General features: G+C 30.7%; 3 protein-coding genes across 3 annotated transcripts; all 3 read left to right on the forward strand.

The window, feature by feature from the left end:
• Positions 1 to 6,998: 6,998 nt before the first annotated feature.
• Positions 6,999 to 11,795, forward strand: LOC140805729 (ubiquitin-conjugating enzyme E2 2-like). Its single transcript, XM_073162009.1, has 6 exons — positions 6,999 to 7,110; positions 7,628 to 7,758; positions 8,834 to 8,859; positions 9,755 to 9,844; positions 9,927 to 10,015; positions 11,368 to 11,795. The coding sequence occupies exons 2-6, from the start codon at positions 7,634 to 7,636 to the stop codon at positions 11,494 to 11,496; spliced, it is 459 nt and encodes a 152-aa protein (XP_073018110.1). The 5' UTR covers positions 6,999 to 7,110; positions 7,628 to 7,633; the 3' UTR covers positions 11,497 to 11,795.
• A 5,330-nt stretch (positions 11,796 to 17,125) lies between these two features.
• Positions 17,126 to 19,149, forward strand: LOC140804984 (uncharacterized). The gene is made up of 3 exons (XM_073161162.1): positions 17,126 to 17,356; positions 17,699 to 18,467; positions 18,561 to 19,149. The coding sequence occupies exons 2-3, from the start codon at positions 17,725 to 17,727 to the stop codon at positions 18,772 to 18,774; spliced, it is 957 nt and encodes a 318-aa protein (XP_073017263.1). The 5' UTR covers positions 17,126 to 17,356; positions 17,699 to 17,724; the 3' UTR covers positions 18,775 to 19,149.
• Positions 19,150 to 22,416: 3,267 nt separating this feature from the next.
• Positions 22,417 to 25,949, forward strand: LOC140804501 (replication protein A 70 kDa DNA-binding subunit B-like). Its single transcript, XM_073160538.1, has 12 exons — positions 22,417 to 22,697; positions 23,007 to 23,153; positions 23,238 to 23,456; positions 23,587 to 23,764; positions 23,862 to 24,132; positions 24,214 to 24,316; positions 24,403 to 24,527; positions 24,614 to 24,692; positions 24,786 to 24,930; positions 25,087 to 25,247; positions 25,338 to 25,458; positions 25,546 to 25,949. Exons 1-12 carry the CDS (start codon positions 22,570 to 22,572, stop codon positions 25,741 to 25,743), a joined length of 1,875 nt encoding a protein of 624 aa, XP_073016639.1. The 5' UTR covers positions 22,417 to 22,569; the 3' UTR covers positions 25,744 to 25,949.
• The last annotated feature ends 723 nt before the right edge of the window (positions 25,950 to 26,672 follow it).

A 26,672-nucleotide genomic window follows, 5' to 3' on the forward strand; every position in this document is an offset into this window, starting at 1 on the left:
CTACCGATATTCACAATAAAAAATAATACTCTTAGGCATAGTTCGGTACATGGGATAAGAGAGGGATTGATAAATAATCCTCCTTCTCTCATGTTTGGTACCTTTTTAAAAAGCTCATGATAATATCATGGGCCCTTGATAAATAATTTTTTAGAAGGATAAAATATCCCTAATAGAAGGTGTGATAATTTTAATTTAATGATAAAATACACTACAAATGACTTAATTACCCTCAATTTATAAATGATTTTTTTAATAAATCTATGCTAGTAGGTAGAAATTAAAATCAAATAAATATTTTATTTATTTTATATATTATATAATTTGATAATTATATAAATAATTTTTATAAATCTCAATAAAATTATTATTATCACTCGATTAATCTTAAAAATTGATATTTGACTTGACTCAAAAAATCAAGGGCTCAATTATCATATTATATAATATATAAAATTAGATAAAAATAAATAAATCATGCAAGTACTATCGACACATGAACAGATAAAAAATATGAATTCAAGCATCAACTTTGAAATTATAAAATTTATTATGATAAGGTTAATTGTGTCACTACAATCTAATATATAAATTTAATCACTCTTATTAAAATCATACCAAACATTAAATATAATATTCTACATCTTATTTATCCTTAACTTATCCTTATATTATATATCACATGTTTATCCTATCATGTGTACCAAACTATGCCTTAGCATAAAAAATAATATTTTTTCATGGATAAACAAAATAAGAGACATGTCTCACAAAATACAACTCGTGAGACCGTCTCACGTAGATTTTTGTATTGTATATAAGGTTTTAGTGAAACAGTTTCTTTTTTTCCACCAGAAAAATAATACTATATACCTTGTTTCTTAATTTTTCGATGTAAAATTATCAAGAGTTGGTTTCGGGGTAATTTTCCTTATAAATAAGTAGATTTATTTTTCTTTTTTCGTTTGCTTTGAAAATGCGAAATGGGTTAGTTTGTTTAGATTTGGTGGCTTGACTTGTTTTTCTTAAGAAAACTTTGGTATTACTCATTCTATCTCACGACATACACTCTAAACAAATCTCTTAAACAAAAAAGGAATCGAAACATAATGTTCGAAAGTTAATTTATTCATTTTCAAGAAAAAAAAATTGAAAGTTAATTTATCAGATTTTTATTTAGGGTTTGAGTTTATAACCCAAGAAAAAATCTTTGCTTTAGCGAATACATTTATTTGTAGTTGGATTTCCTTTTTAAATATATTATTTATGTTTTTCCATATAATTTTGTCTAAGTCAATTAATTTTCATCCCAAATATATACTTATTCCATTTTTAATCAAAACTTATGACTCTAAGTACCTCATCTTATTTATTTTTGCATGGCCTTAATTTGCTTACATTTTATAAAAATCCACGTACCTTTGTATTCATATTGAGAAATCATCGAACTAATTTTTACTAATTGGCTTAATTATTAACCACATAGATGACTTCGGAGACAATAAAGCTTTACCATTACAAGTGGTAATTTAGTTATAAGTGCATGCAGTAAAAATTTGAACTATATATATCATTGAAGTCTTGTATTTCTCGAAAGTTTGTAGCCCAAAAATGAGACGTGGATACGACCAGGGGTGGAGTCAGGATTCAAAATTATCTGGGGTTGGTTCTGTCTCATGCTGTATTTAATAAAATAAATAATTAACTAAAAAATATGTAAACATTAACTTCATGAAAACATAGAATAAGAGTATTTAATATTTAATACCTTCAAAAACATGGAGCTAAAATATTACTGAAGTTGTGCTCTTCGATTCTTCATAGAATAAAACTCATTAATTACTAAATCGTTATCAATTTTTTCAACCAAATCTCGTTCGATGTAGATTACCGTAGAATCTCCGAAAAACTCTGCTTCCATCTTGTTACAAAGAGCTGTTTTAACAAGTTTCATTGCTGAAAATGCTTGTTTTGTTGTTGATGTAGAAACGGGGAGAGTTAAAACAAGACGAATCAACATGTCAATTAAATAAATATATCAGATTCGATAACTAAATAAATGACGTAGATAAAAATATATAAATCACCTGTCAATCAAATCGTAGGTTCCTGACTTATTTCTCAAATAATCTTCGACATAATTCAGAAATAGTTGATAAATTCTGAAATCTTTCATGGCCAGCAACATCAAGTTTATAGTGATCCAATTGAATTCTTAAGTGATGTAAATCCTGTGAATCGAAATCAATATAATAGAATTTCTCAGCAAGTCGATAGATATAATCAACATTAAGAAGCTTAAACTTTTTTTTAGGTTCCAAAGCACAACTAAGTTTAAAAAGTTCAATTGTCTCATCTTGAATATATTATTAAGCTCTTCAACTTGAAAATCTATTACAACTATAAATACATCAAATCAATTCTAGGAGATTTGTTAAGTTGTTGATCAATGGGATTTGAGTCATCAGTATTGGATGGAGAATGGTCCTGACTTGCCGATGTCTGATCTTTTTGTTTAAAAAATGGGTCGATGGTTTTCTTTTCTTCATTCTTGAGTTTCTTTTCTCCTTGGTGCCATCTACATCATAAAATATCACTTTAGTTTAAGTTATTATGGCTAACTGAATCAAATCAATATTACCAGCACTAAATAATTGTTACTTTAATACAATAAACCTTAAACGATTATAATTATTCCAAAAGCAATTCCGAAGTTAACATTTGAAATCTTACGGCATAATATATTTAAATATAAAATCTTTACAGCCTTATAAGTTCGAAAATCATATTTACATAATTCTGAATTTTTTAAAAATTCCTACAAAATTCCATAAATTTGCATTTATGTTTTCTATAGCATCTAAACATATAAATAATAAATAATCAACACTAAAAATCTACAATCCCCAATATAAAATCTGGAATTTCGAAATATTGCTCAAATAAATTCTAAAAAATTATCAATACCATCAATCGGCTCAAATATAGTACCTACAATCAACAATTTAATATATATCAATTATCGAAATTCAAAAAACCAAAATACCCAAATTTTGAAACACTAAAATATGAAATCACCTTTAAAATTCGAAATCTAACTAAAAACAATAAAAACGAGTTGTAGAAAGTCTAACACTAAGATTTCCTCATGATTTTCAGTGAAAACGGCGACCGATGGACAACGGCTGATTTCAAGACGACAAAGAAACTTCCAAATTTTGGTATTAAAAGAAAGCTTATGTCGTTGGCTTTCCGAATCTACAATCGATTTTGAAAACTGGCGACCGATGATGAAGTTACGGCCATTTGAAGTAATGAAAATTGTGATTACTTGAGAGAGAAGAATAGAGATGACGCAGCACACTAGTGAAAGAGAGAGAAAAAAATAGATTAGACATCGATGCTAATCAAAAAAATTTAAAAATAAAAAATATTAATAAAAAAATTAAATGAAGGCAAGTACTAGAAAAGATGAGCCCTTCAGACAAGCAAAAACATGTAAATTTTCTTCTATTTTTAGTCTCTTAGTTATTATGTAATTTTACATGATCATCGAGGCATGAACTCCCAAGATAATTGAAAGATATCTTTAGAGATCAGTCTTAACATTTTCTAAATATCAGACATGTCCTCAGCAAAGACAATATTACATGTTAAGATCTGTCATCATTTTTTTACGGCCCAAGTAGACAACCAGATCAAGCGGTGTAACGTAAGCAGCTTGACGTACGAGAACTTCTCGATAAGTCACTCATTTCAGTACTACTATCGCTCATGCATGCTTAACCCAAAACAGATAACTAATCAACAAATCATTTTTACTAATTATATATTCTGGAAATTATTATTCTCATTAAATATCTTCTTAAACATCAATTACAAGTCATGGACCCACATTTATATTTACATTTTCATTCCAGAAAATACAGGGATTATGTCCTATTTGAACAACTGACAGTGATATCAAATTTAACAATTCAATGTACTAGAATTCTTAAATCTTATAATATTCTGGTGAGTTGATTCAAGAATATTCTTATTGATTTGTTCAAGAACATCTAGTTCCTTGTTCAATATATTTATGCATTATCAATAATTTATATTAGAGATACAATTATAATCCTCAAATCAATCAATTATGTTAAACTATAGAAGTATTTTTATCAATGAGCTTTTTATTGGTATAAAAACTTCTGGTTTGTAATACCAAAATAGTTAACTTTATAAAATCCTTAAACTTATGTTTACAATATCAATAAACTCTTGGTTTATAGTGACATTTATTTTATCGTATTGGCATTGATATAACACCATCTTTAAGAAACTGGATCTGTGTATCACCTAATTTTATTTTGATATCTGCTAGACTAATTGTCTCGATATTATATTTGTCTATGAGACACAAAAACAACATTTATTTTTGACAATAAATTTGTTGTTTTTTCTTCAGAAAAATGCACGTTAACTCTTCTAGGTCACTATAAGCTCTTATAAAACAATTTATTTTTAATAACATACTATATGTAATGAATATTTTCGTTAGATTCAAAAATCCAAATATTATCGAACACATCATTTTTCACAGGCAGTCAGTGATCTTCTGAATCTTTAATACATCTGTGTTAAGTTATAATAAAAATATAAGATAAATGGTAATCAATTTCCTCCGCAAATCATGGATCATGCTTGATAGAAGTCCTTTAAAATACTTCATGTACGATATAGTGATTCGAGATATGGTACAATATTCGATTAATATGTCTAATTTTTGTAATCATACTATGATACAAATATTTGTTTACGACACTTGAAATATATAATTTTCAAATATTGTTCCACTTTAAGTAAAATAAAACATTTTGAAAAATTAATTTACACATGACACAATGTATCAACTGTGTTATTCGTTCCAGGTAATGAATCAAGTCAATTAAACGACTTTCAAAATCAGTCTCCCATTATTTAATCGTGTTTATGAAAGAATTGAATTTGAAAAATTATATGTATATTTCTAAAGAAAATGGTGGAAAACAACATGGAATTTGATACATTAACGCGACATAAAATAATAAGAATTGCACAAATTTTATAATTAAATCTGATGGTTGAGGCCAAATTCCTTCAACAAAGTTCACGACATCTATAATGAGAATTGTACGGGTTTTCGGCATGATTTGGTGAAACTATTTGACAAGTTAACAAAAAATTGCATAATAAATCTATCATTCTGTCAGTGAGTATGTCTCATGTGAGACCGTCTCACGGATCATAATCTGTGAGATGGGTCTCTACCCTATCCATATTCACAATAAAAAGTAATACTCTTAGCATAAAAAATAATACTTTTTCATAGGTGACCAAATAAAAGATCCGTCTCACAAATACGACCCGTGACACCGTCTCACATAAATTTTTACCTTTGTTAGGTCTAGATAAATCCTTCAGTTGAAAACAGATCAAATCAAATTTATCTAGATTATTAATAAATATTATATCATATTTCTTCAAGATAACTAACAAAAAATGCATGATTCTAATTTGATATCAAATCAATATCATTTAAGAATATTGGTAAATATTATATCATATTTAAAAAAACAAATATTATGAATGTAATTGGATAATATTTATTATTTTAGATCTTAAATATTCTTCTTGAACATTCAATAATATTTAAGATCGATATTTATCAAACATATCATTAAGTCGTAAATTTCAATCAACATTCATCGTAAATATCAATATTTTTGGGAAGCTTAACGAATCTAATTGTCAATTCTTATACCGTGGATCAATATTCTTAAACAATATTGTAATATCTTTTATCTTAGATCAAGATTTTTTTGGATACTGATAAATTTTATATCTTGTATCAATATTTTTCAGAAAAATCGATAATTATATATCTTATATCATGCAGAAATATAGACAAATTTTAGGTTTTGAACAATATTTTAAAAAAATATTGACATATCTTGTATTTTATATCAATATTCTACCGTATTGTTGATATATATGATAATCAATATTTCCATAAATATTAATAGATCTTTGATTTTAATTCTTAAATTAATATTTTTCATGAATATTGATAGATCTTATATCGATATGAATCTTATGATTGTGATGTTTTTGAAGCGTAAATGAATATAAAATAAAGGTTAAAACTTGTGTGAGACGGTCTCACGAATCGTATTTGTGAGACGGATCTCTTATTGGGTCACCCATTAAAAATTATGACTTTTTATGCTAAGACTATTACTTTTTATTGTAAATATGGGTAAGATTGACCCGTCTCACAAATTATAATCCGTGAGATGGTCTCACATGAGACTCACTCTAAAATAAATGAGTGGGTCTCATGTGAGACCGTCTCACGGACCCTACCCATATTCACAATGAAAATTAATACTCTTAGCATAAAAAATAATATTTTTTTCATAAATAACCCAAATAAGATATCCATCTCACGAATCAGACTCGTGAGACCGTCTCACACAAGTTTTTGCCATATAATAAAGGCAAATACTTGTGTCAGACGGTCTCACGGGTCGTACTTGTGAGACAGACCTCTTATTTGGGTTATCCATGAAAAAATATTATTTTTATGCTAAGAGTACTACTTTTTATTGTGAATATGGGTAGGATTAACCCGTCTCACATATTAATATCCGTGAGACGGTCTTACATGAGACCCACTCTTATTATATTATAATGTATTTAGTTATCATGTAAATATATACATTATTCTTCAATCTGCCCTTTCCCACTAGTTTATTTGCCACTTGACCTATTATATTATTTTTTTTCGATTATTTTCTCTTATCTTGTTAATTTAGAAAATTTATTCAGAAATATTTTAAATTTAGTTTAATTTATTAAAAAAAATGATAAATTTACATTTAATATCTCAGCAGTATAAACAACTATATGATAAATTTATATTTGATTTGACAATAATTTAATTTGATTGGCTGACTTAAGTCAAAATCAAACACGTAAGATTGGATTTAATCATCGATGGTGGATATATATATATATAGACAGCACGACCTTCCATTTTCTACACTTCTGCAGCTCAAACCCTGGCTTTAATCCACTCCTTAAAAGGTAAATTATCCATTTCTTTTTGTTTGTTATGCTCACGCATAGATAGTTATGGCGTTTATGTTAATGATGATAGTAGTTGATTGGAAGCAGATCTTGTGAACAAGAAATCATTGGGAATTTTGATTGTGATGGGACGCAAAACCCTTCAATTATTTTTTGTTTTTATGTTGTTTGTTCTTGTTTTGTTTCCTTCGTGGTGTGTTGGAATTCCTGGTTTCGTGAAAATCATATGAATAATGTATGTGGTGTGGTTACCTTGTTTCTCCTGGAATTTTCCAGAATATCTTCTTTTGATGCAATAATTAGCTACATATTCCGATTTCTACTTGTAGTGAATTCTTGGTTTATGAGTTGAGCTGCATGCCTTTTGGATTGAGTTGATTTTGAATTGCAAATAAAATTATTGGAAAGAAGATAGAATGTTTGTTTTTTTGTTGTTAACCTTCCTTTTTTAGTTAATTAGTCGTCTGATCTCTCATTTGTGCTGAATGAAATGTTGAATTTATGTTGACTTTAGCTTAAAATGTCGACACCGGCTAGGAAGAGGCTGATGAGGGACTTCAAGAGGTCGCAGCAGGACCCGCCAGCAGGAATTAGTGGTGCACCACAGGATGATAATATCATGCTCTGGAACGCAGTTATATTTGGGTGAGCTCTTGCTTTTCTGTGCGTTAGGTTACCCCATGGTTTGCTGTAACAGTCACTATGATGGTCACGATTTTTTTAACAAATTATAATAAAAAATTTGAAACTTTGAAAAATATTTAATGAAAAAGAAAAGGAAAACTTGGGAAAAAGAAAAGGAAATGTTCCACAGGACCACAACGGCCAAAAAGTAGCGATATTCCATAAAAACAGTGTTATGGTAGCACAGCTGTTTCAGCCTGAAATTTTGTCGTGGTAGCTACCGTTACCGTTCTGGAATGACTATTCTAGGGCCGACCACGACCACGAATTATGGTTACCGTGATCCAGATGTCAGTTTCTTGGTTGGTTGAATCAATCTTACTCTTGAAGTTGGGAAAGTCCACTTAAACCTGGAGGGTGCTAATTAAGATGCTTTGCCATCTCATGGTAATAAGGGGTTTAATTAAAAAAAAAGGAAAACTTGGACAAAATAATAAATTGTTCCGCAACGGCCAAGAATCTGCCGTTCCATTCCACCACGGTCGAATATCAACGATATTCCGTAAAAACAGTGTTATAGTAAAACACATGTTTCAGCCTGAAACTTTGTCTAGTAGATACTGTTGTGTTCTGGAATGACAATTCTGGGGCCGGGAGCGCGAACCATGTTTTCCATGATGCTGATCCAATCTTACTCTTGAAGTTGGGAAAAATCCACTTAAACCCGGAGGGTGCAGCTTTGCCATCTCATGGCAGTAAGGGGTTTAGGAGGTATTTTGAGTGCTGCGTGAATCTTAAGCTATGTCTTGGAAACCAATCTACAAGCACTTATGACAACCTTGTATACGTAATAAAATAAAAACTCCCGGCAGAATAAGAAGAAAACAAAGAGAGAGAAAAGTAGGGAGAATTGGTATTGATGCATCTTGAAATCCTAATTGCCATAATTCTGAGAATGTAAGTTAAAAGTCTATGGCTGTAAGACAAGTCAGAAGCGACTGGCTAGCAGGGATTTTTCAGTTTAACTTTTATTGCATTATTTTTGAAGTATAGTTGCATGATTAATTCTATTGTTTCTTTTCTCATGTGGTTGCAGTCCTGATGACACACCTTGGGATGGAGGTGAGTCATTTTCATGATTGACATTTTTGGAAATTCAATTTTTTTGTTGCATACAATGTTGATGTATTTCTCATTTGTTTTGCCTATGTTTATTGACTTGGTCTGATAAAGGCAGAAAATGTTGCTGATTGTAACATTTTTAAGTTTTTTTCCTGGTGTGTTTGCTTTTATAAAACATATTCAAGAAGCTCCCACTCATAAAATATTTGTAAAAATTTTGGATGATTACTAATCCATAATCTAGTTCTCATTGGCTCATTTTGTAAATCAATGTTGCAGTGTTTATTTTCACACTTGTAATATGTACTGTATGACAAATTTTTTAGGTCCATCAAAAAGAATTTATCTTCATCGAACATAACACACCCAACATTAGATTACGATGGTAATGTGATATGCCCCATTCCTCGTTCTGAAATTCGGTGATGCTAACATTTCAATAGAATAGAGTTAGCTCTAATGCCAAGGATGCTTGAATGTTCTTCTAGAATCAAATCTATTCTTTCCAAAAGAATTTTTTGATGGATCAATTAAAAATAATATTGAGATAAAGCTTGTTTATATTGTGCTTCTATTAATTTGTTATAGGACCATAGTTTTGTTTCAAAGAGTCTCCAGGTTTTCATGCGTTTTGTTCTTTATGAATTGAGAGTTCAGAGCTGCCTTCTCCTTGATAAAGTTGTGGTCCCTGTTAAATGTGTTTTGAGCTTAAACTCCTTTGGCAGTTCTGCCAACATGCAAATAAACACTTGAATTAATAAAGAATGGGTAATGAATTAGAAAAGGAAATAAAAGTTAACATTCTCGTTTGGCAAATGTAATTTCACAATATCTTTTGCACTTATTATTGTCATGATATACAGAACAACTAATGATCATGCTTTGATTGTCATAGGAACGTTCAAGTTGACACTTCAGTTCACGGAAGACTACCCTAACAAACCACCAACAGTTCGATTTGTTTCTCGGATGTTCCATCCTAATAGTAAGATGCTTCCCTTGATCAGATTTTGATTTGTTTGCTTAATCTTGAGCTCAAATTCGCGATTATACTTTTTTCTTATCAGTTTATGCAGATGGAAGTATATGCTTGGACATCCTTCAAAATCAGTGGAGTCCCATCTATGATGTTGCAGCTATACTTACCTCTATCCAGGTACCTTCTGTTTATTGAATTAAGCTTGTGACGTCATTTTTCTGAAGTCTGTGCTGATTGCTAACTAAAATGACCAAAGGTAGATAGTAGGCTACTGATAGGTAGCAATTAGAAAGGCATTTTGTGTTGCTTGATTTGTATCAAAGGAACATTGCACTTTTTATGCAATAACAGGAGTTGATGTTTTTACATGTAGTTTCTTGATAGTTCAAAAATCTTTTTTCGAACTCTATGATGAAACAAGGGTGTGTTTGGTTCATTTTTCTCCCTACTTAAGTTTTGAAATTTGAGCAACCATTGCTGAGAGAGTTAAAACCTGTGTTCATTGGTGCTTATTCTTACCCCAAGGATGTGCAAAAAGTTGAATGATTTGGTATAGAATTAGAATTGATGATTCTTTGCCCTCATTATATTCTAGAAGTTGAAAAACTTATAATGCAAATATTTGCCATTTCCTCGTCCAATTTTCTCTTAAATCATGTTAGATTGTATCTAATGGCTAAATGTTTCGTAAGTCCATGGAAATTATCGACCCTTTGGGTGTTATACACTTGTTAAACACATTTGGTAATTACATGGTCATTTGACTTGCAATAACTGAGGTGTTCTTCTTACGTAACCGAAACTGTCCTGATGCCATTGCTCAAATCAAATTTAATGTTGTTGGTGGGCCTTTTTTTAACTTGCTTGAGGTCATGCCATCATATTTAGTTGTGCTGCGGTGCTACTCTCATTGTTCGTACTGTTTCACAATCAAAACTTTGTGAAATTAGTAAGCTATATCGTATTGAAACTTATGACCTGTGGTGGTGATACAAGTACATGAAATATCTTTAATAAATTTCATGGAATAACTTTTTTGGAATTATTTTCAACTTGTACTATAATTTGCTTTAATTTTACTGCTGTACAGCCAAATCCTATGTGAAAACAGTCCAAGTGATAATTGTCAATTGAAACACTAGCAGACTTATTGTATCCCCCGTGTATGGTAGAAGTAGGCATACATTGCTGTCACATGTCACATGTCAAGTCTTTAAAGTAAAAGAGTCTTACCGAAGCATACCTGGATCACTAGAGACCGTAGATCGCAGCTTTTAGCTTTTCATGTAAGTGTATATTAAGACCATGGAGGTTTTTTTCCCATCTAATCGACCCATGATTAAAGCAAATGAAATATTGGATCCTCTATAAGTTTCAATATTCACAGGATAGCATAAACCTTGTAATGCACAATTAGCTGATGTCTGGGCTCACCTAAAATTTGTCCATCATTTTGTACTTTTTCACTCTCATATTAATATCAGTTGTTAAAAACAATCTTTACTTATCCCACTTGTTTTTCGTTTCAGTCATTGTTATGCGATCCGAATCCCAATTCTCCTGCGAATTCTGAAGCTGCTCGAATGTTCAGTGAGAACAAGCGAGAATATAATCGGCGAGTACGGGACATTGTGGAGCAAAGCTGGACGGCCGATTAATATTCATGCACATGGAAGACTACTCTACTGAAAATCGAAATTGCTCGTGTTTCTGTCACGTTGAACTGTTTGACAAATTCATCCTGTAAGCCACGTTTAGCATTACACCATGTAAAATAGATTTCAGTTTGTGCTTTGGTTTTCTTTGGATTTGTATTGGACACTTGTTAGAGAGTGTTATTTGGCCACATACTTCCAGTTACTGGCACAGTTGTGTGATTGTTGGCTTGTGAAATTCTTTCTACTTGTAATATGAGGGAATTATATATGTATGTTATAGTAGTTAAAATTATACTTTATTAATTTGTGTGTTAAAATATATTTTTTGTTTGATAAATATATCTCCAAACAAATTGAGAATTCTTATAATCGATTTGGTTTATTTTTTTTTGTTATGAGGTCTAAAAATATAAATTTCAAGTTTTATAGATGTTCGATAAACAAGATGGTAAATTTTATTATATTTTTTGAACCTGTAAATTTTTTGTATTATATTGAGTTGCAGGATTAATATATTTATTCATTATTCGGTGCATTGAATGTGTTTATATATATATATATATATATATATATATAGAGACACACACACACACACATACTAGAAAATAGGCATGTGTGAAACACACAAAGATAATGTGAGAAAAAACTATCATTTCCGTCTCATTATCTTTTATTTTTTAACCATTAATTCAATCTAAATACTTTGATAATGTTTAGATTTTATTTTTTGCTTGAGTTCTTGAATACTTATATAATTAAATTGTTTTAAGTTTGATATATGTATAAGTATACAGTGTTTCGATATTATGTCTAAATATAAAAATATTTATTAATGTGATCCCTCGTCAGAATCATATTCTTATTATCACTGTGTCACCTAACTTTTAATATAATACACTTTAAAATTGTAAAATAATATTATTAGACGGTGAGTATTCAAAGTAATAAAAACAAATATATCAACTTTATTTACAACAGCTATAATTTCTAAATTTTTCATTTATATTTTGAAGTTATATAATTCTATATATAAATCATGTTCTTGAAAAAGCAGCTACAAGTTTTATAAGTATTCATCAATGAAAATTTGACAGGCCGTAAAATATGAATACAATTGTTTTGATATATCGTTCATCTATTATGCTCATCTTCGTGTTCACCTATGAAATGATACTCATATATTTTATGTATAATTTAGATATGTTTCATCTTGTTCACTAAATGATTGTCACGTTATTGGTGACTGGACATATAACAAATTTGTGTGTGTCTATATATATATTTGGAGAAGATATTTGTTATAATTGAATAATGAATGCGATATCTCACCTCAAATTTGAAAAATTGGTGTCAAATAAACTATAAATAATAACTTGTATTAAATGTGGAGGTGGTGCTGGATTATAATGTGCATGTCAAGTTAGTAAATATTTTAATAAATTTATACCCGAGTTTCATCCACTGAGAAAATTATTCTCTCTATAAGATTTTTTATTGGATATGGTAATTTTTAATATAAATTATGCAAAAGTTTGTAAATTCTTGGGAAAAATTTAATTTGATTCTGTATATTTTGTTCTTTGATATTTTAAATTTTTATTTTGTCGGTCTTTAGTATATATCTTTTTTTTATTAATTGGATATACTACCCCATGAAATCCCCAAATTGCTAAAATCCCATGAAAAATATCTATTAATTTCATGTGTTTTCAAATATGAGTAGGTATCATGTGAGACCGTCTCACGGATCTCAATCTGTGAGACGGGTCAACCCTACCCATATTCACCATAAAAAGTAATACTCTTAGCATAAAAAACAATACTTTGTCATAGATTATCCAAATAAAGACCCGTCTCACAAAATTTGATCCGTGAGACCGTCTCACATATGTTTTTGCCTTCAAATATTGAGCCCATGTATTCTTGTATGTACGTGTTTTCAAGGGTACATGTGCTCGATATTTGAAAACATGAGAAGTTCATAATCGCGAAAGGTTTTCAGCAATCTCGAGAATTCACATAGCACTAAATGTAATTTTTTACTTTTTCTTTACAATGTTTGTTGTTTTCTGATGTGTCAAGTAAATAGCGTAATATTAATGGAAAGGGAGATATTCAAGTTTGACATCATCATTCTTGATGAAAAAATATATGGCTAGAACTCAATTTTGACAATATAATTGCAAATGACAAATTTATGTGACCATTTTTCCTAAATTTGATTAAACATATCTTAAAAAGTCTTTTAAAAAAAACGAACACAATACACATCATACTACATCTCTTTTTGCGAGCTTAATGACGGACAGTAATCCTTGGCATTTAAGCATAATCTACACACACACACCCCTATAAAAGTGTAGACGATGAACACGGTTTTTGCATTGTAGTTTTACTATATTGCCTAAAAAATATGTATTGTTTGTTTCAATTACATGAGAATGGGTGAAAAAAGTATATAACATTTATGATCAAATTTGGGATATTGAATTTGTAGATGTCTATGTATTTTTTTTATTTAATTAGTGCATTTATTTTTTTGAACTCATTAAACACATGAGGATCATAGTAGTGAATAGAAAATTACAATATAAGAAATTTTGAAAATAATGTTACCTAAAAATTGAATAGATTTTTTATAATAAAATAGAGAAATAACATTTTTTGATACATAATTTTTAGAAAAAATATTAAAAGAATATATTTTGAATAAAAGTATATTTTCCATAAAAATAAAAGTGTAAAAAGAATAACAAATTTTTCCATTGTAAATTTTTACTATCCTCTTAAATTATGTATTATTAGATTAATTGAATGAAAAATTTATATACAATTTTTGAGAAATCAATAACAATGATACATTAAAAATGAATATAAGTTTGGTAATAAAAACAAGTTTTTTAATTTATATTTATATCTATATACTTATAAAAATATGGATCATGGATCTGTTTTCAATTGTCAAAAGATAAAAATGACATTCTTATTAATACAAATCCAAAAACTCAATAATGATATATATGTACGTAATTTTAATTGTTGTAAAGGCAAAATTGAAATATCAAAATTTTATATTTATTCTACCTAATATATAATTAATTAGTGGCCTAATTATTTCATATGATATATAATTAATAGTCTAACAAATTCTAATGAATTATCACTACAATATACATTGATTGCGGTATTTTATATCATTTCAAAAATAAAATATAACTCATATATTAATTTTCTCAAACAATCTATCTTTATACTATATTTAATGTTTTTAATTTTTTTTTATTTTTTTTTACATGTTATTTTATGATTTTAATGTAATTTTGTAATTATATTTTTAGTAAAAATTTTAATTAAGTAATAAATTATAATATCATAAAAGATATTTGCAAAAAATAATTATATATTCAATAATAGAATAACATGATAAGCAAAAAAATATAATAATATGAAATCTAATACTGACATATTTTATAGTTTTTTAACTAAGAATTAAAAGAAAGATTTGATAAATTATTTAAGAGAATTTATATAAACAATTATGAACGTTAATATATTAATAATATCATAGAATATGAATCTCTTAGAAGAATTCGGAGAGCTTAGCTATAATACGAAATCTATTTTAGTAACATTTTTTAAAAAATATGATATATCACTAAACAAAATTTAATGGTATGAAACATCTACTAAGAATGTTTAAGATTTAGGCATTTAAGGGTCTAAAAGTAATTGACCCGACCATTGTTTTGAAGAAAAATGAAACACTATATAATCAAATTTGTTTTATGCAACAATTTAGCAAGAACATATTGTTTTGAAATTGTACAATATATTTCTACATGCAAAAAGTCTTCCCAATGTATGTTTAATGTGAAGTATACAATTTCATTTAAAAATATTATAATTTGATTCTTCTATCTACATCATCTTTGAAGGTTGAAGAAATACAACAATTAACAAATAACAAATAATCAAACGGAGCAATTAAGTCATCTGACAATGAAGACCACTTCTGATCGAAAACTCATGAAAATGTCAGAAGTTTTGGAGCATGCATTATATTTTAAACACTCATGCTACTCAAGATCATTTTTTGGTGTCAAATATAGATGAAAATTTGAAAACTTGCGAATTTTTTAACAAAAAAAACTAATTTTTTTGGAATAAAATATTTAATAGTGTTTTCCTTTCTAGCTTCTATGTACAATTTTCAAACATTTTATGGGATTGAAGCATTGAAGCACTTAAAATAAATCAGACTTAACACTAATAATCATCTAAAAAATAAACATTAAAAAATCAAACAAACACAATAAATTAAACAATTAAACACAAATTTAACGCACAATAAATCAAACACCAATTTAAGAAAATAAATTAAACAAAAGGATAATTTGGACAATACACAACTCATAAAGGGATCATCATTCTAAAGGTAACTAGTATTTAACCCGTGCGATGCACGGAATGATATTATTAAAAATTAGTGAAAATGAATATATATTTAAATTGAAAAAATAATATAATTAAAAAAAATAAACATAAAAACTATTTTTCGCTAATTTTAAAAAACTTTCTTAAATATAACGCATATCGATTAATATTTTTGACTAATAATCACTATCATACATTAATTCTTTCAAATTATGGAAATCTCGAATTGCATGCATTAGATGTCAAATATTTATGCTTATTGAGGGTAATATACATATTTATTGAGAGTAATTTAATATTCACTTGAAACTCTTTTGAATCTATATCTTTTAATTTTTTTGTGTTCTCTTATTTGAATTTTTAAGAAGACAATTCAAGATATACTATATACATATGGTTTTGGAAGAAAACTATCACACATTAATTCTTTCAAATTAAGATAATTTCAAAATAATATGTATGTGAGATCAAAATTTTATGATTATTAAATGATAAATTAATGTTAATTGGAAAACTTTGTTGTAGTGATACCTTTTAACACTAAACCAATTTTATTTTTAGAAAAATTAAATAACTAATTAAATGTTGTATTTCTTTTTTAGTAAATAATTTAAGCAGGGAATTACTTAAAATAGAAATTTTTATTTTTGAATGATTTACCTCATGAGTGATATTGAATATTGCAATAATTTATATTTTAAATTTGTTTATACAGATTTTAATTAAACTAATTGATATAATCAATTCAAAAATTTTAATATAGTTTATGTTTTCAACATAGTTTAGTTTTAATCTGAGTAAAAACATAAAAAACATGTAATACATAAATTACATTTAAATTAATATAAAAATTAATTTAATTCAAAATTGAATTAAATGAATTGATATAATCAATGCAAACAATAATTGAAGTGATCATTTATCGCAGTACACATATATCAATATTCATGATAAATCTTTCTTTTTTAGAAATGATATTTTGGCAGAAAATTACTATTGTTAGCAAAAACTCTGCTTATATATATATATATATATATATATATATATTCAGACAATACACAATTCAATTCCAACCTAAGATTGGATGTCCAAAAAAAGTAAACAAAATTAATTGCACAAGTATTTTTATCTAATGCAGCACCTCTATATATCCTCCTTCAATCCCCATGCACTGACGTGTACCAGTAAGAATTACTGCTAAATCAACGTTAAACCATCAATTCTTTTTAGGAAAAATTCCCAACTTCTCTCTCCCCAATTTCTTTGCATGGTTCATTACTTCATTACATTGTACGTCGTTTTCTTTTCTTCGTCGCGGTGGAAAGGAGTCTGCCGATAATATATGCCCAGGTTTTATTGAAAATTTGGGCCAAATCCAAGCCAGGCTTCTTCCCTGATCTAAACAAAAGGAGTGCAAATATACATGGTATGCATGCCTTTGATCTTCTTTTGTACTCGTTCTTCAATAATCCATTTTCTCAATCGACTTCTCGTATTGGACATGTAAGTCTCGATGCCTAGCTACGTATATTATTTAAATCTAAATAAATGACAAATGAGATGAACTACACAATATGGAGATATATGGAAATATAAACTCTTTTGATTTCTCTGTTATTAATTTCTTGTTGGTTAATCTTTGGTCGGCCGGGGTCTTTTCTGGGATTTTGATACTTTGATAAATATTTTTATCAACATTCAACCAATGTTGAAATGTTTTTAATTTGTTCCCAATTTTGTTAATGTTACGATGTGTGTTTGATTGCAGGTCTAACTTGATATATTTCAAACCCGATGGGATCATTATCACATGATCATACGCCAATATCATCCACAGAATCCCAGCAAAAAACTTCTTCTGTTGCTGTTGAAAAACTCGAAAATTGCAAAGATTCGGGTAAAATATTAAGTCCATCTTCCTCTTCTTCTTCATCATCTTCACCCGATTCCCCGTTAGTCGACGACCCTTTTGGAGACGATGATCTATTCACTCCAAGCATTGTCTCTTCACACGTTGATGCTCCCATCTCCGAAAATTCCAAGGAAACATCGAGTACCCAATCAGCAGTACCACCCAATGCTAATGCTGCATCATCAGTAACAGACGCCCCTCGGACACAAACAATGGAGCATAATCCCAACACTTGTTCATATAGAATCCCATCTCATGTATTCGCAAGAAACAAGTCATCGACACCCACGGATTGGAGCGTGGCTTCGAATGAATCGCTGTTCAGTATCCACATGGGTAATATGAGCTTTACTAACGACCATCTCTTTTGGAAATCCGGGGAGCTTCGCGCGGATCAGACGTCGACGTCTGGTCAGATGTTTAGTTACTCAGCGGCGCAGTGTGCGGGTGGCAAGGCGGGTGTTGATACCAGAAGTCGTGAGCTGGGAATAGCGGAGGCGATGATGAAAGAGGTGATCAGGGATTGCGAGAACCAGAAGAATGAAGAATCCTTGGCTCAGGCCAGATGTGTTTCTCATCGTTCTGAGGGAAGCAGGACAAGTACCAAATCTTTCGCATTTTGGACGTAAGTTTAAATTTCATTTAGCTATAGATTGAAGCTTTCGTTCATTGTTACGAGTGATTGACAGATCGTATGAATCATTTTGCTATACTTTAGAGCGACAGGAGACCGTGAAAAAGGTGTATCAATCGGTTCAGCTTGTTCCATAAAGAGCACAAGCGAAGAACAATCACGGCCTCATTCGCAACTGCTGACTACTACGAAAGATCAGTCACAGCCTTCGACGACAACAGGAGACGTTGCCGCTGCCGGAAACGTCTTGACGCGACCACGCTGGTTTCCCTGCGTGCCATGTTGGTCATTGTGTTAGTGTAGCTTCAAGAAAATGTGGAGGCCAATTTGGTTATAATGTCCCACCATATAGGCTGCAAGCAAGTCATGCTGTTCGAGAGCGGATCAGTTAAAACTCGACTTGAGTTTGATTTCACCGAGCTCGAGTTGAGTAGCTCGACCATGTATGGAGTCGAATTCGATTTTTAATAGTTTCTACTTAATTCGACGAGCTACTCGAGTAACAATATATTGCTTTTTTAGATGATATATAGTTTAAGGGTAGTTTTGTCGATATAATTACAACATTCAAACCTTAAAATTATGCTGCAAATATTTTCGAGTTTTTGAGCGCGAGCTCAAGTAACTCAATATTCTCACGAGTCGAACTCCTGTGAAATTGAATATACTCGATCGAGCTCGATCCTACAAAAGTTAAATCGAGTAGTAGTGTGATATTTGAGTTTGACTCGATCGGCTCGTGTGCATCTCTACATATAAGACAGTTGCACACATGTTATATCTAATTTCTAATCTGGTTTTGTAGTTTGACACCGATCTTGACATGGGAATAATATTGTGTTTAGAATGTGGCATCGAGTGTAAATCTCTCATGTAAATCAATCAAGGGATTAGCAATACTTAATTTAATATCTTCTCTTTGTGTGTTTTTTAGCATTTTGTTTATTCCCCAATAATTACTCTGCCTCTCTTTGGTATTTCAAAGTGTGACACGATAATTTTTGGAAGCATTGTCTACTTGACTCGTGAAATGAAATTATAAAATTCTAATTGTTATAGAACTTGAATAAAACGTGTTGTGAATTAAGTATATGGAGTTTTATCTTTCGCACCAAACGTACAAGTAATTTAAATAAAAAGTTGTCATAAAATTCTAATTATTATAGAAGTCGAATAAACGTGACGTGAAAATTGGTTCGGGCTTCGTATGCTGAGGTTTCGTGGTTGTAAGAAAGAATGTTGGGAGAGGAAAAAAGTATATTTGTTATAATTTTTAGTATGTATATTGTTGGATCTGGATTTCTACACGCCCAAACGCAGCGGAAGATTTAAAATTTTTATTTTATTTTGAAAAACAAAATAATATTGCTTTGGACGTTCGTATGATTTAACAAATTAAACATGCATAGGATGTTAGAAATTATACCTTTGTGAATTAATCACGTGGACACCAACCGATCCGGTATTACAGATCCGGCTCTTGATGATTTCCTACAAACTTTCTTCAAAGAAATCCTTCTATCAAGTCCACGACTAGATAGTATGTTCCTCTTTCAAATTGTACTAGAGAATGAGAAAGAAATTTTGCGTAGGAGAAAATTTTGAGAGACGGCTCAATATTTTCTCTGTTGAAAAAGGGTTGGCCGATTTTCTTTTCAAAAGTTGGTGGAGGCTCACGTAAGTGGTTTATTATGGTGGCTAGGTTTATTGTTTTCAATTATTATTTATAATAAAATAATAATCTAATTACATAATTAACATTAATGGGCTTGATTTAATTAATTGGACTAGTCCAACTAGTTTAATTAATTTAATTAAAGCCCATTAAAACTTTAATTATTTATTATGTTGGACTTGTACTCCTACAAGCCCATTAAACATAATACCCACCATATTTAATTTATTAATTAATCAACTCAACTTTTGAGCTTAATAAATTAAATACATTACAAATTCAACATTTGAATTTATTATTTAAATTATAAATTCAACTCCTTGAATTTTTATCACCTCCAACATTTAATATTTAATAAACCCAACAATTGAGTTTAATAAATTAAATTCTCAAATTTCATAAATTCAACTCCTTTAATTTATTTTCTCAAAATTTAATTATCATAAATTCAACTCCTTGAATTTACTATATAATATAAATTCAACTTTTGAATTTATTCTCTCAACGGGAACAAACAATCCAGTACTTGTGTGACCCTCAATGGTTCAGGGATACAGCTAGCCGTGGGTTCACAACTCTTTGTGATTCAGGACAGAATCCTTTATTCGGGCTTACCCTAGTTAGCCCCATTCTTTTCATCAACACCTTGATCAAGAATGTCAGAACTCATTTCTGATTGCACCCATCGGATCATGGTAAGAGCGTCTAGTAGCATCGCCCCATGATCCCCTAGGTATCACTGATAGTGCCTGTAAGAACCAGTCGATTATGATTAACGTACAGTACAGTCCCTTCATCTCATATATCTCGATCGAATCTGCAACCATTGGTTCATCGAGGGTTGCATATTAATTCGATAACTATGTGATAACTATAATAGTGGCATCGCGTGTACTATTTTGAGAACTCCTTCTCTAACGTACATCTCATACTCTGGCCAGAGATTCCATGCACTATTATTTCATTAGATCACATAGGATAATTACACCCGTAGGTGAGCGGTGAATCCCCGACTACAATGCACTGGCTCCTATATGTGTCGCAACTGTACCCAACCTCGCCACCTGATAACTCTCCTGGAGTCGGTAAACGAGTCAAAGCACATCCCTAGCATATAGAGCCTCAGTGTTGTCCCGGGTCGTAAGGACTAATGGTGTACAATCATAACCACGGATTTATCCTCTCGATGAATGATAACCACTGGAAAGTCCGAGGGAAGGTTGTTCGGTATAATCATCATATGACTACACATCTGCATGTTTGGACATCTCTATGCCCTTACTAAGAAACGCAGTATACAACATTACAGATGCTAGTCTCGAGCTCAAGCGACCTTTATCCATGTTTTAGGCGGCTGAATCGACTAGGAACGAATTTAGATCATACAGTATTTACAAACGAGTTTCAACATCGAATTACGATTCATTTGTATTAAAGTATAATCAATGTCTTTATCTATGTTTGATAACATGGGTATACAGATAAATAAATAACAAACCATGAAATAATGAATTATATTAAAATAAAGATTGTTTATTACACTTGAGTCAATAAAATCCCTAGTCAACAGTTGACTTGTAGGGCATCTACTCTAACATATATAACATTAGCGGACAAGACTTTATGTTATAAATATGATTTAGATGAGATTTTGAAGTAAGTTTAACGATTGCATGGGAGTTTTAGGGAACGATTAAAATGTATTTGTAGGATCGATCAAGTGCTTAGAATGAATTCACTTAAAACACAATAAGAAAGTTTTTTCGATTAGTTTAGATGATTTGACAACTAAACTGACTATTCTCGAGTGTTTATATCAGTTTGCTAACATATAAGAGTGGAAGGAAGTTAGAACAAATCACAAAATACTATCATTTTATTACTAGTTTATAAATATTTTTCAAATATATTATATTTATATTAATTAATAATTATAATATTTTAATAAAAATACTTATTTTTATAATATAATTTTTAAATAAACATGAATTTTTCAAAAAAATTTAATAAATAAAAAATAACTTTGAAAATAAAATTTTGTACCTAATTAAAATTAATAATGTTAATTGAACTTAAAACAATTCAGATTAAGAATAAATTAATTTGTTCGAAGTCCATTTACCAATTCAATAATTTATAAATAACGAAGAAAACAAAACCAAAGAATGCGAGTAAATTTAGTCTAAATTAAATTATGGCGCTGAGAAAACATAACCTCGCGCCAAATTCCGAATCCAAAATTTCAGTGAAAAAACTTTCGCTCCTAATATTCATCATATGTACAGCAAGATTTCCATTTTCTTCAGTATCCAATATCCATTTTTCTGAGTTTTCTAAGCAAATTCATACCTGGGTTTTCTTCCTTTTGCATTTTCCTGCGTGTAAATCTAGACTGAAGCTGAAGGAGGTGGAACAAAGATGGCCAAAACGGTGAGCCCAGATGCGATATCTACGATTCTTGCTAACCCATGTCCTGATTCTACGTCAGATTTGCCGGAAATTATCATACAAGTTGTCGATCTGAAGCCCACGGGGTCGAAATACATGTACGTTTTTTTGTGATTTCCCAGAATTTATTTGACGAAGAAAATGAAATTTATGTGATGGATGGACAGAGATATGCATTAAGTATCCGATTCATTTGCTGTTTTCATCGATTTTTCGTGTAAAATGACGTAAAGAAATTTGGTTGTCACTCGTCACTGTAGTAGTGTTACAAGATTCTTGAAATTTCTGAGTTCCGTTCGATGAATTTCATGAAATGTTTACGAAGCAATCATTTATGAGAGTTATATGTTGTGTTATACAAATATTTTGATGCTCGATTCGTCTTTTACACCTTGTTTTTAATTCAGGTTTATGGCGAGTGATGGTAAGCAGAAGGTGAGGGCACTGTTGCAGTCCACTTTATCATCGGAAGTAACCTCTGGGAACATTCAGAATTTGGGTCTCATTCGCATTCTTGATTACGCTCTGAACGACATCCCAACAAAGAACGAAAAGTAATTTTCTTTCTGATATCCTTAGTATGTTAAATCTTATTCGGCATATCTTAAACATGTACAACAACATGTGATATATTTTAGGTTCTTGATTGTATCAAAATGCGAGTCTGTATCTCCAGCGCTTGAGTCAGAGTACAAGTCAGAAGTGAAAACTGAGGAAACTGAGATGGTGTTGAAGCCTGAGCAGGAGATTCATGTCAAGAATGAAGCAAAGAGTGAGGGTACCGGCATTGTATTGAAGCCTAAGCAAGAAATTGTGGCTAAATCAGCTCATCAAATAGTTCAAGAACAACATGGAAAGTAAGTAGACGGTTTCATGATTTGCAAAAATAGAATGCATAAATACGCGATTAATGAAATTTTTGGGGATTTGATATCATGAGTTTCAACTTTTGAGTGTTTCAATCTTCTTACATGTGATTGATGGCAGTATGGCACCTGCTGCACGGTTGTCCATGACTCGGAGAATTCATCCGCTTGTGTCCTTGAATCCATATCAGGGTAATTGGACCATAAAGGTCCGTGTCACCAGCAAAGGAAACATGCGTTTCTACAAGAATGCTAGAGGAGAAGGTTGTGTGTTTAATGTAGAGTTGACAGATGAAGATGTAAGTGGACGGTTTGTGTTTTTAAGTGCGTCAAATATCAATCTTTGTCATCTGTTTCACGCTGACGGAGATGTTGAATTGCTTTGATATGGTCCAGGGAACGCAAATACAAGCAACAATGTTCAACGAGGCAGCCCGGAAGTTCTATGATAAGTTTCAGATGGGGAAGGTCTATTTTATATCGAAGGGCACATTGAAAGTTGCCAACAAGCAATTCAAAACTGTACAAAATGATTATGAAATGACCTTGAATGAAAATTCTGAAGTCGAGGAAGTCTTCAATGAGGCAGCTTTTATTCCTGAAACAAAATTCAATTTTGTCCCCATTGATGAACTAGGCCCATATGTCCATGGAAGAGAACTTGTGGGTAGGTGTTGCCTATACAATAACTCGATGGATCTTTCTCTTTATTTTGGAAACCTAGCCTGTAACCGACCTCTTTTCACAGATGTAATTGGTGTTGTCCAAGATGTATCTCCTACAATGAGCATTCGGAGGAAAAGTAACAATGAGTCGGTGCCAAAGCGTGATATAACAATTGCTGATGAGACGTATGTCAACATTGTTTTTGTGTTAGTGATTTTAGTATAGTTCAAATTGCAGTTGAAAACTGATGAATTTTAAATAATATTTGCAGGAAAAAAACCGTAGTGGTGTCTCTTTGGAATGATCTTGCCACAAATGTTGGACAGGAACTGCTGGATATTGCAGATAAATCTCCTATTGTTGCGATAAAATCTCTGAAAGTTGGAGATTTCCAGGGTAATTATAATATTATATTTACACACAACGTATGAAACTGAATACTTATAATGTCAGCTGAACAATGCTTTTCTATACCAATTCAGGCGTATCATTGTCAACACTGAGCAAAAGTGTTTTAGTAGTCAATCCAGCAACACCGGAAGCCAAAAAGTTGAGATCTTGGTAAATCAATGTTCATGAAATGCAAAATTTTCAGCCTTTACCTCTCTTTGTTTCTACATGTTCTGAATATGTTCTTGTTGTAATGTTTTTCAGGTTTGAATCTGAAGGCAAAGAAACACCTATGGCCTCTGTAGGTTCTGGTTTAAGCCCTTCCTCGAAAGGTGGAGTGCGTTCTATGTACTCTGACCGGGTCTCTTTGGCTCATATTACTAATAACCCCTCGTTGGGTGAGGATAAGGTACTATTTAAACAAATTATGATGTAAATAATTAAAAATTGAGTGTATTTAATCTTCCATGGCAAAAACATGATTGAATTCCATGGTTAATTTTAAGGAACGCAACAGATTTTTATATGCATTCACTATATTAATTTATCTGTTTCTTGTTCACAGCCCGTATTTTTCTGCATCAAAGCGTACATTAGCACTATCAAACCCGACCAAGCAATGTGGTATCGGGCTTGCAAGACATGTAACAAGAAAGTTACCGAAGCTGTTGGTTCAGGCTATTGGTGTGAAGGATGCCAAAAAAATGAAGAAGAGTGCAGTTTAAGGTTTGTTTAACTTGCAACATGACATCTACTTTGAACTATCAGTCAACAATGTTTACAACATATATCTAACCTGTCCTTGTCTCACTGCAGATACATAATGGGAGTAAAAGTCTCCGATGCGAGCGGTGAAGCCTATCTATCTGTGTTCAATGAACAAGCAGAAATGTTACTTGGATGCTCAGCAGATGAGCTAAATGCATTGAAATCTCAGGTTAGCACTATGCTACCCCCTTTTCTAATGTCGGATTTATGCAGCTGTTGACGTGCTGGCTAATTTCTTGATTTAATAAAATATCAGGATGAAGGCAGTTCTTATCAAATGAAACTGAAAGAAGCTACATGGGTTCCTCACCTTTTCCGAGTTAGTGTTACACCACATGAGTACAACAACGAGAAGAGGCAGAGGATAACTGTTAAAGCTGTTGCGCCTATTGATTACGTAGCTGAATCCAATCATTTGCTTGAAGAAATATCAAAGATGAAAGTTTCTAAATAGAATGACTTAGTTTGTGTTGATTATGCTGTTAAATTGGATTTTTGATTATATATCGAATAGGCCTGTCGGCATATTGCTTTTCTTATAGGATGATGTTTTGATGATCATTTAGAATGCTGGCAGAAAATTCTCTTTAAGAGTTTATCCGAGTAAAGCCTACTACTTTCAACTTAAATTAGTGATGCTGACCATATTTCATTGTTTTCTCATCAAATTATTGCTTTCTTTGTCATGTACAATATTTCCAACATAGTTTCGTTTTAATGCTTTACCAAATTTTTTAATAGGTTTCTACGAAATATTATTTTGAGTTCTTTTCATTTGGTTTGAAAATCAAACTTGATTTAATTCATCGATGTTCAATATTATTTTTAGTTCCTCCCATTCTTTGTCATGCTGACAATATTTCATTGTTGCGCCTATTGATTACGTAGCTGAACCTATATTTCATTGTTTTCTCATCAAAAATTTAGTAAAGCCTACTACTTTCAACTTACATTCTATCAAAATTGCTTTCTTAGACATAACCAATCAAAGGCCTCTGATCAGTATCCATTCTATATTGGGTTTTGAAATTCTAACAATCTTAATTTTGATTATAATAAAACTTGTTATTATATTTCTAATATATTTACTCAAAGTCTATAATTATTTATTCAAGTTAAATGTTTTGGATATTGAAATCCGAAATTAGCAAAGTTGAAATCTGGCGAGCATAATTTTTTTAATGATATTTCACAGTTTGGTGATTCAAATGATCAGCCACGAAAACTGTTAAAAAAAATCAAAAGTAGAGGTTCTGAATTAGAGTCTAAGAGGACAAAAATTCACATTGTATTTACTGGTTCTGCACTCAAATTCAGTAGAGCGGAATCTCTAGCGCAACCGAGTGTTTCGAGCATAACGCTCTTGTGCAAGCTCTAAATCAA

Source organism: Primulina eburnea, chromosome 11 (genome assembly GCF_022965805.1).
Source record: "Primulina eburnea isolate SZY01 chromosome 11, ASM2296580v1, whole genome shotgun sequence".
NCBI classification, from domain to species: Eukaryota; Viridiplantae; Streptophyta; class Magnoliopsida; order Lamiales; family Gesneriaceae; genus Primulina; species Primulina eburnea.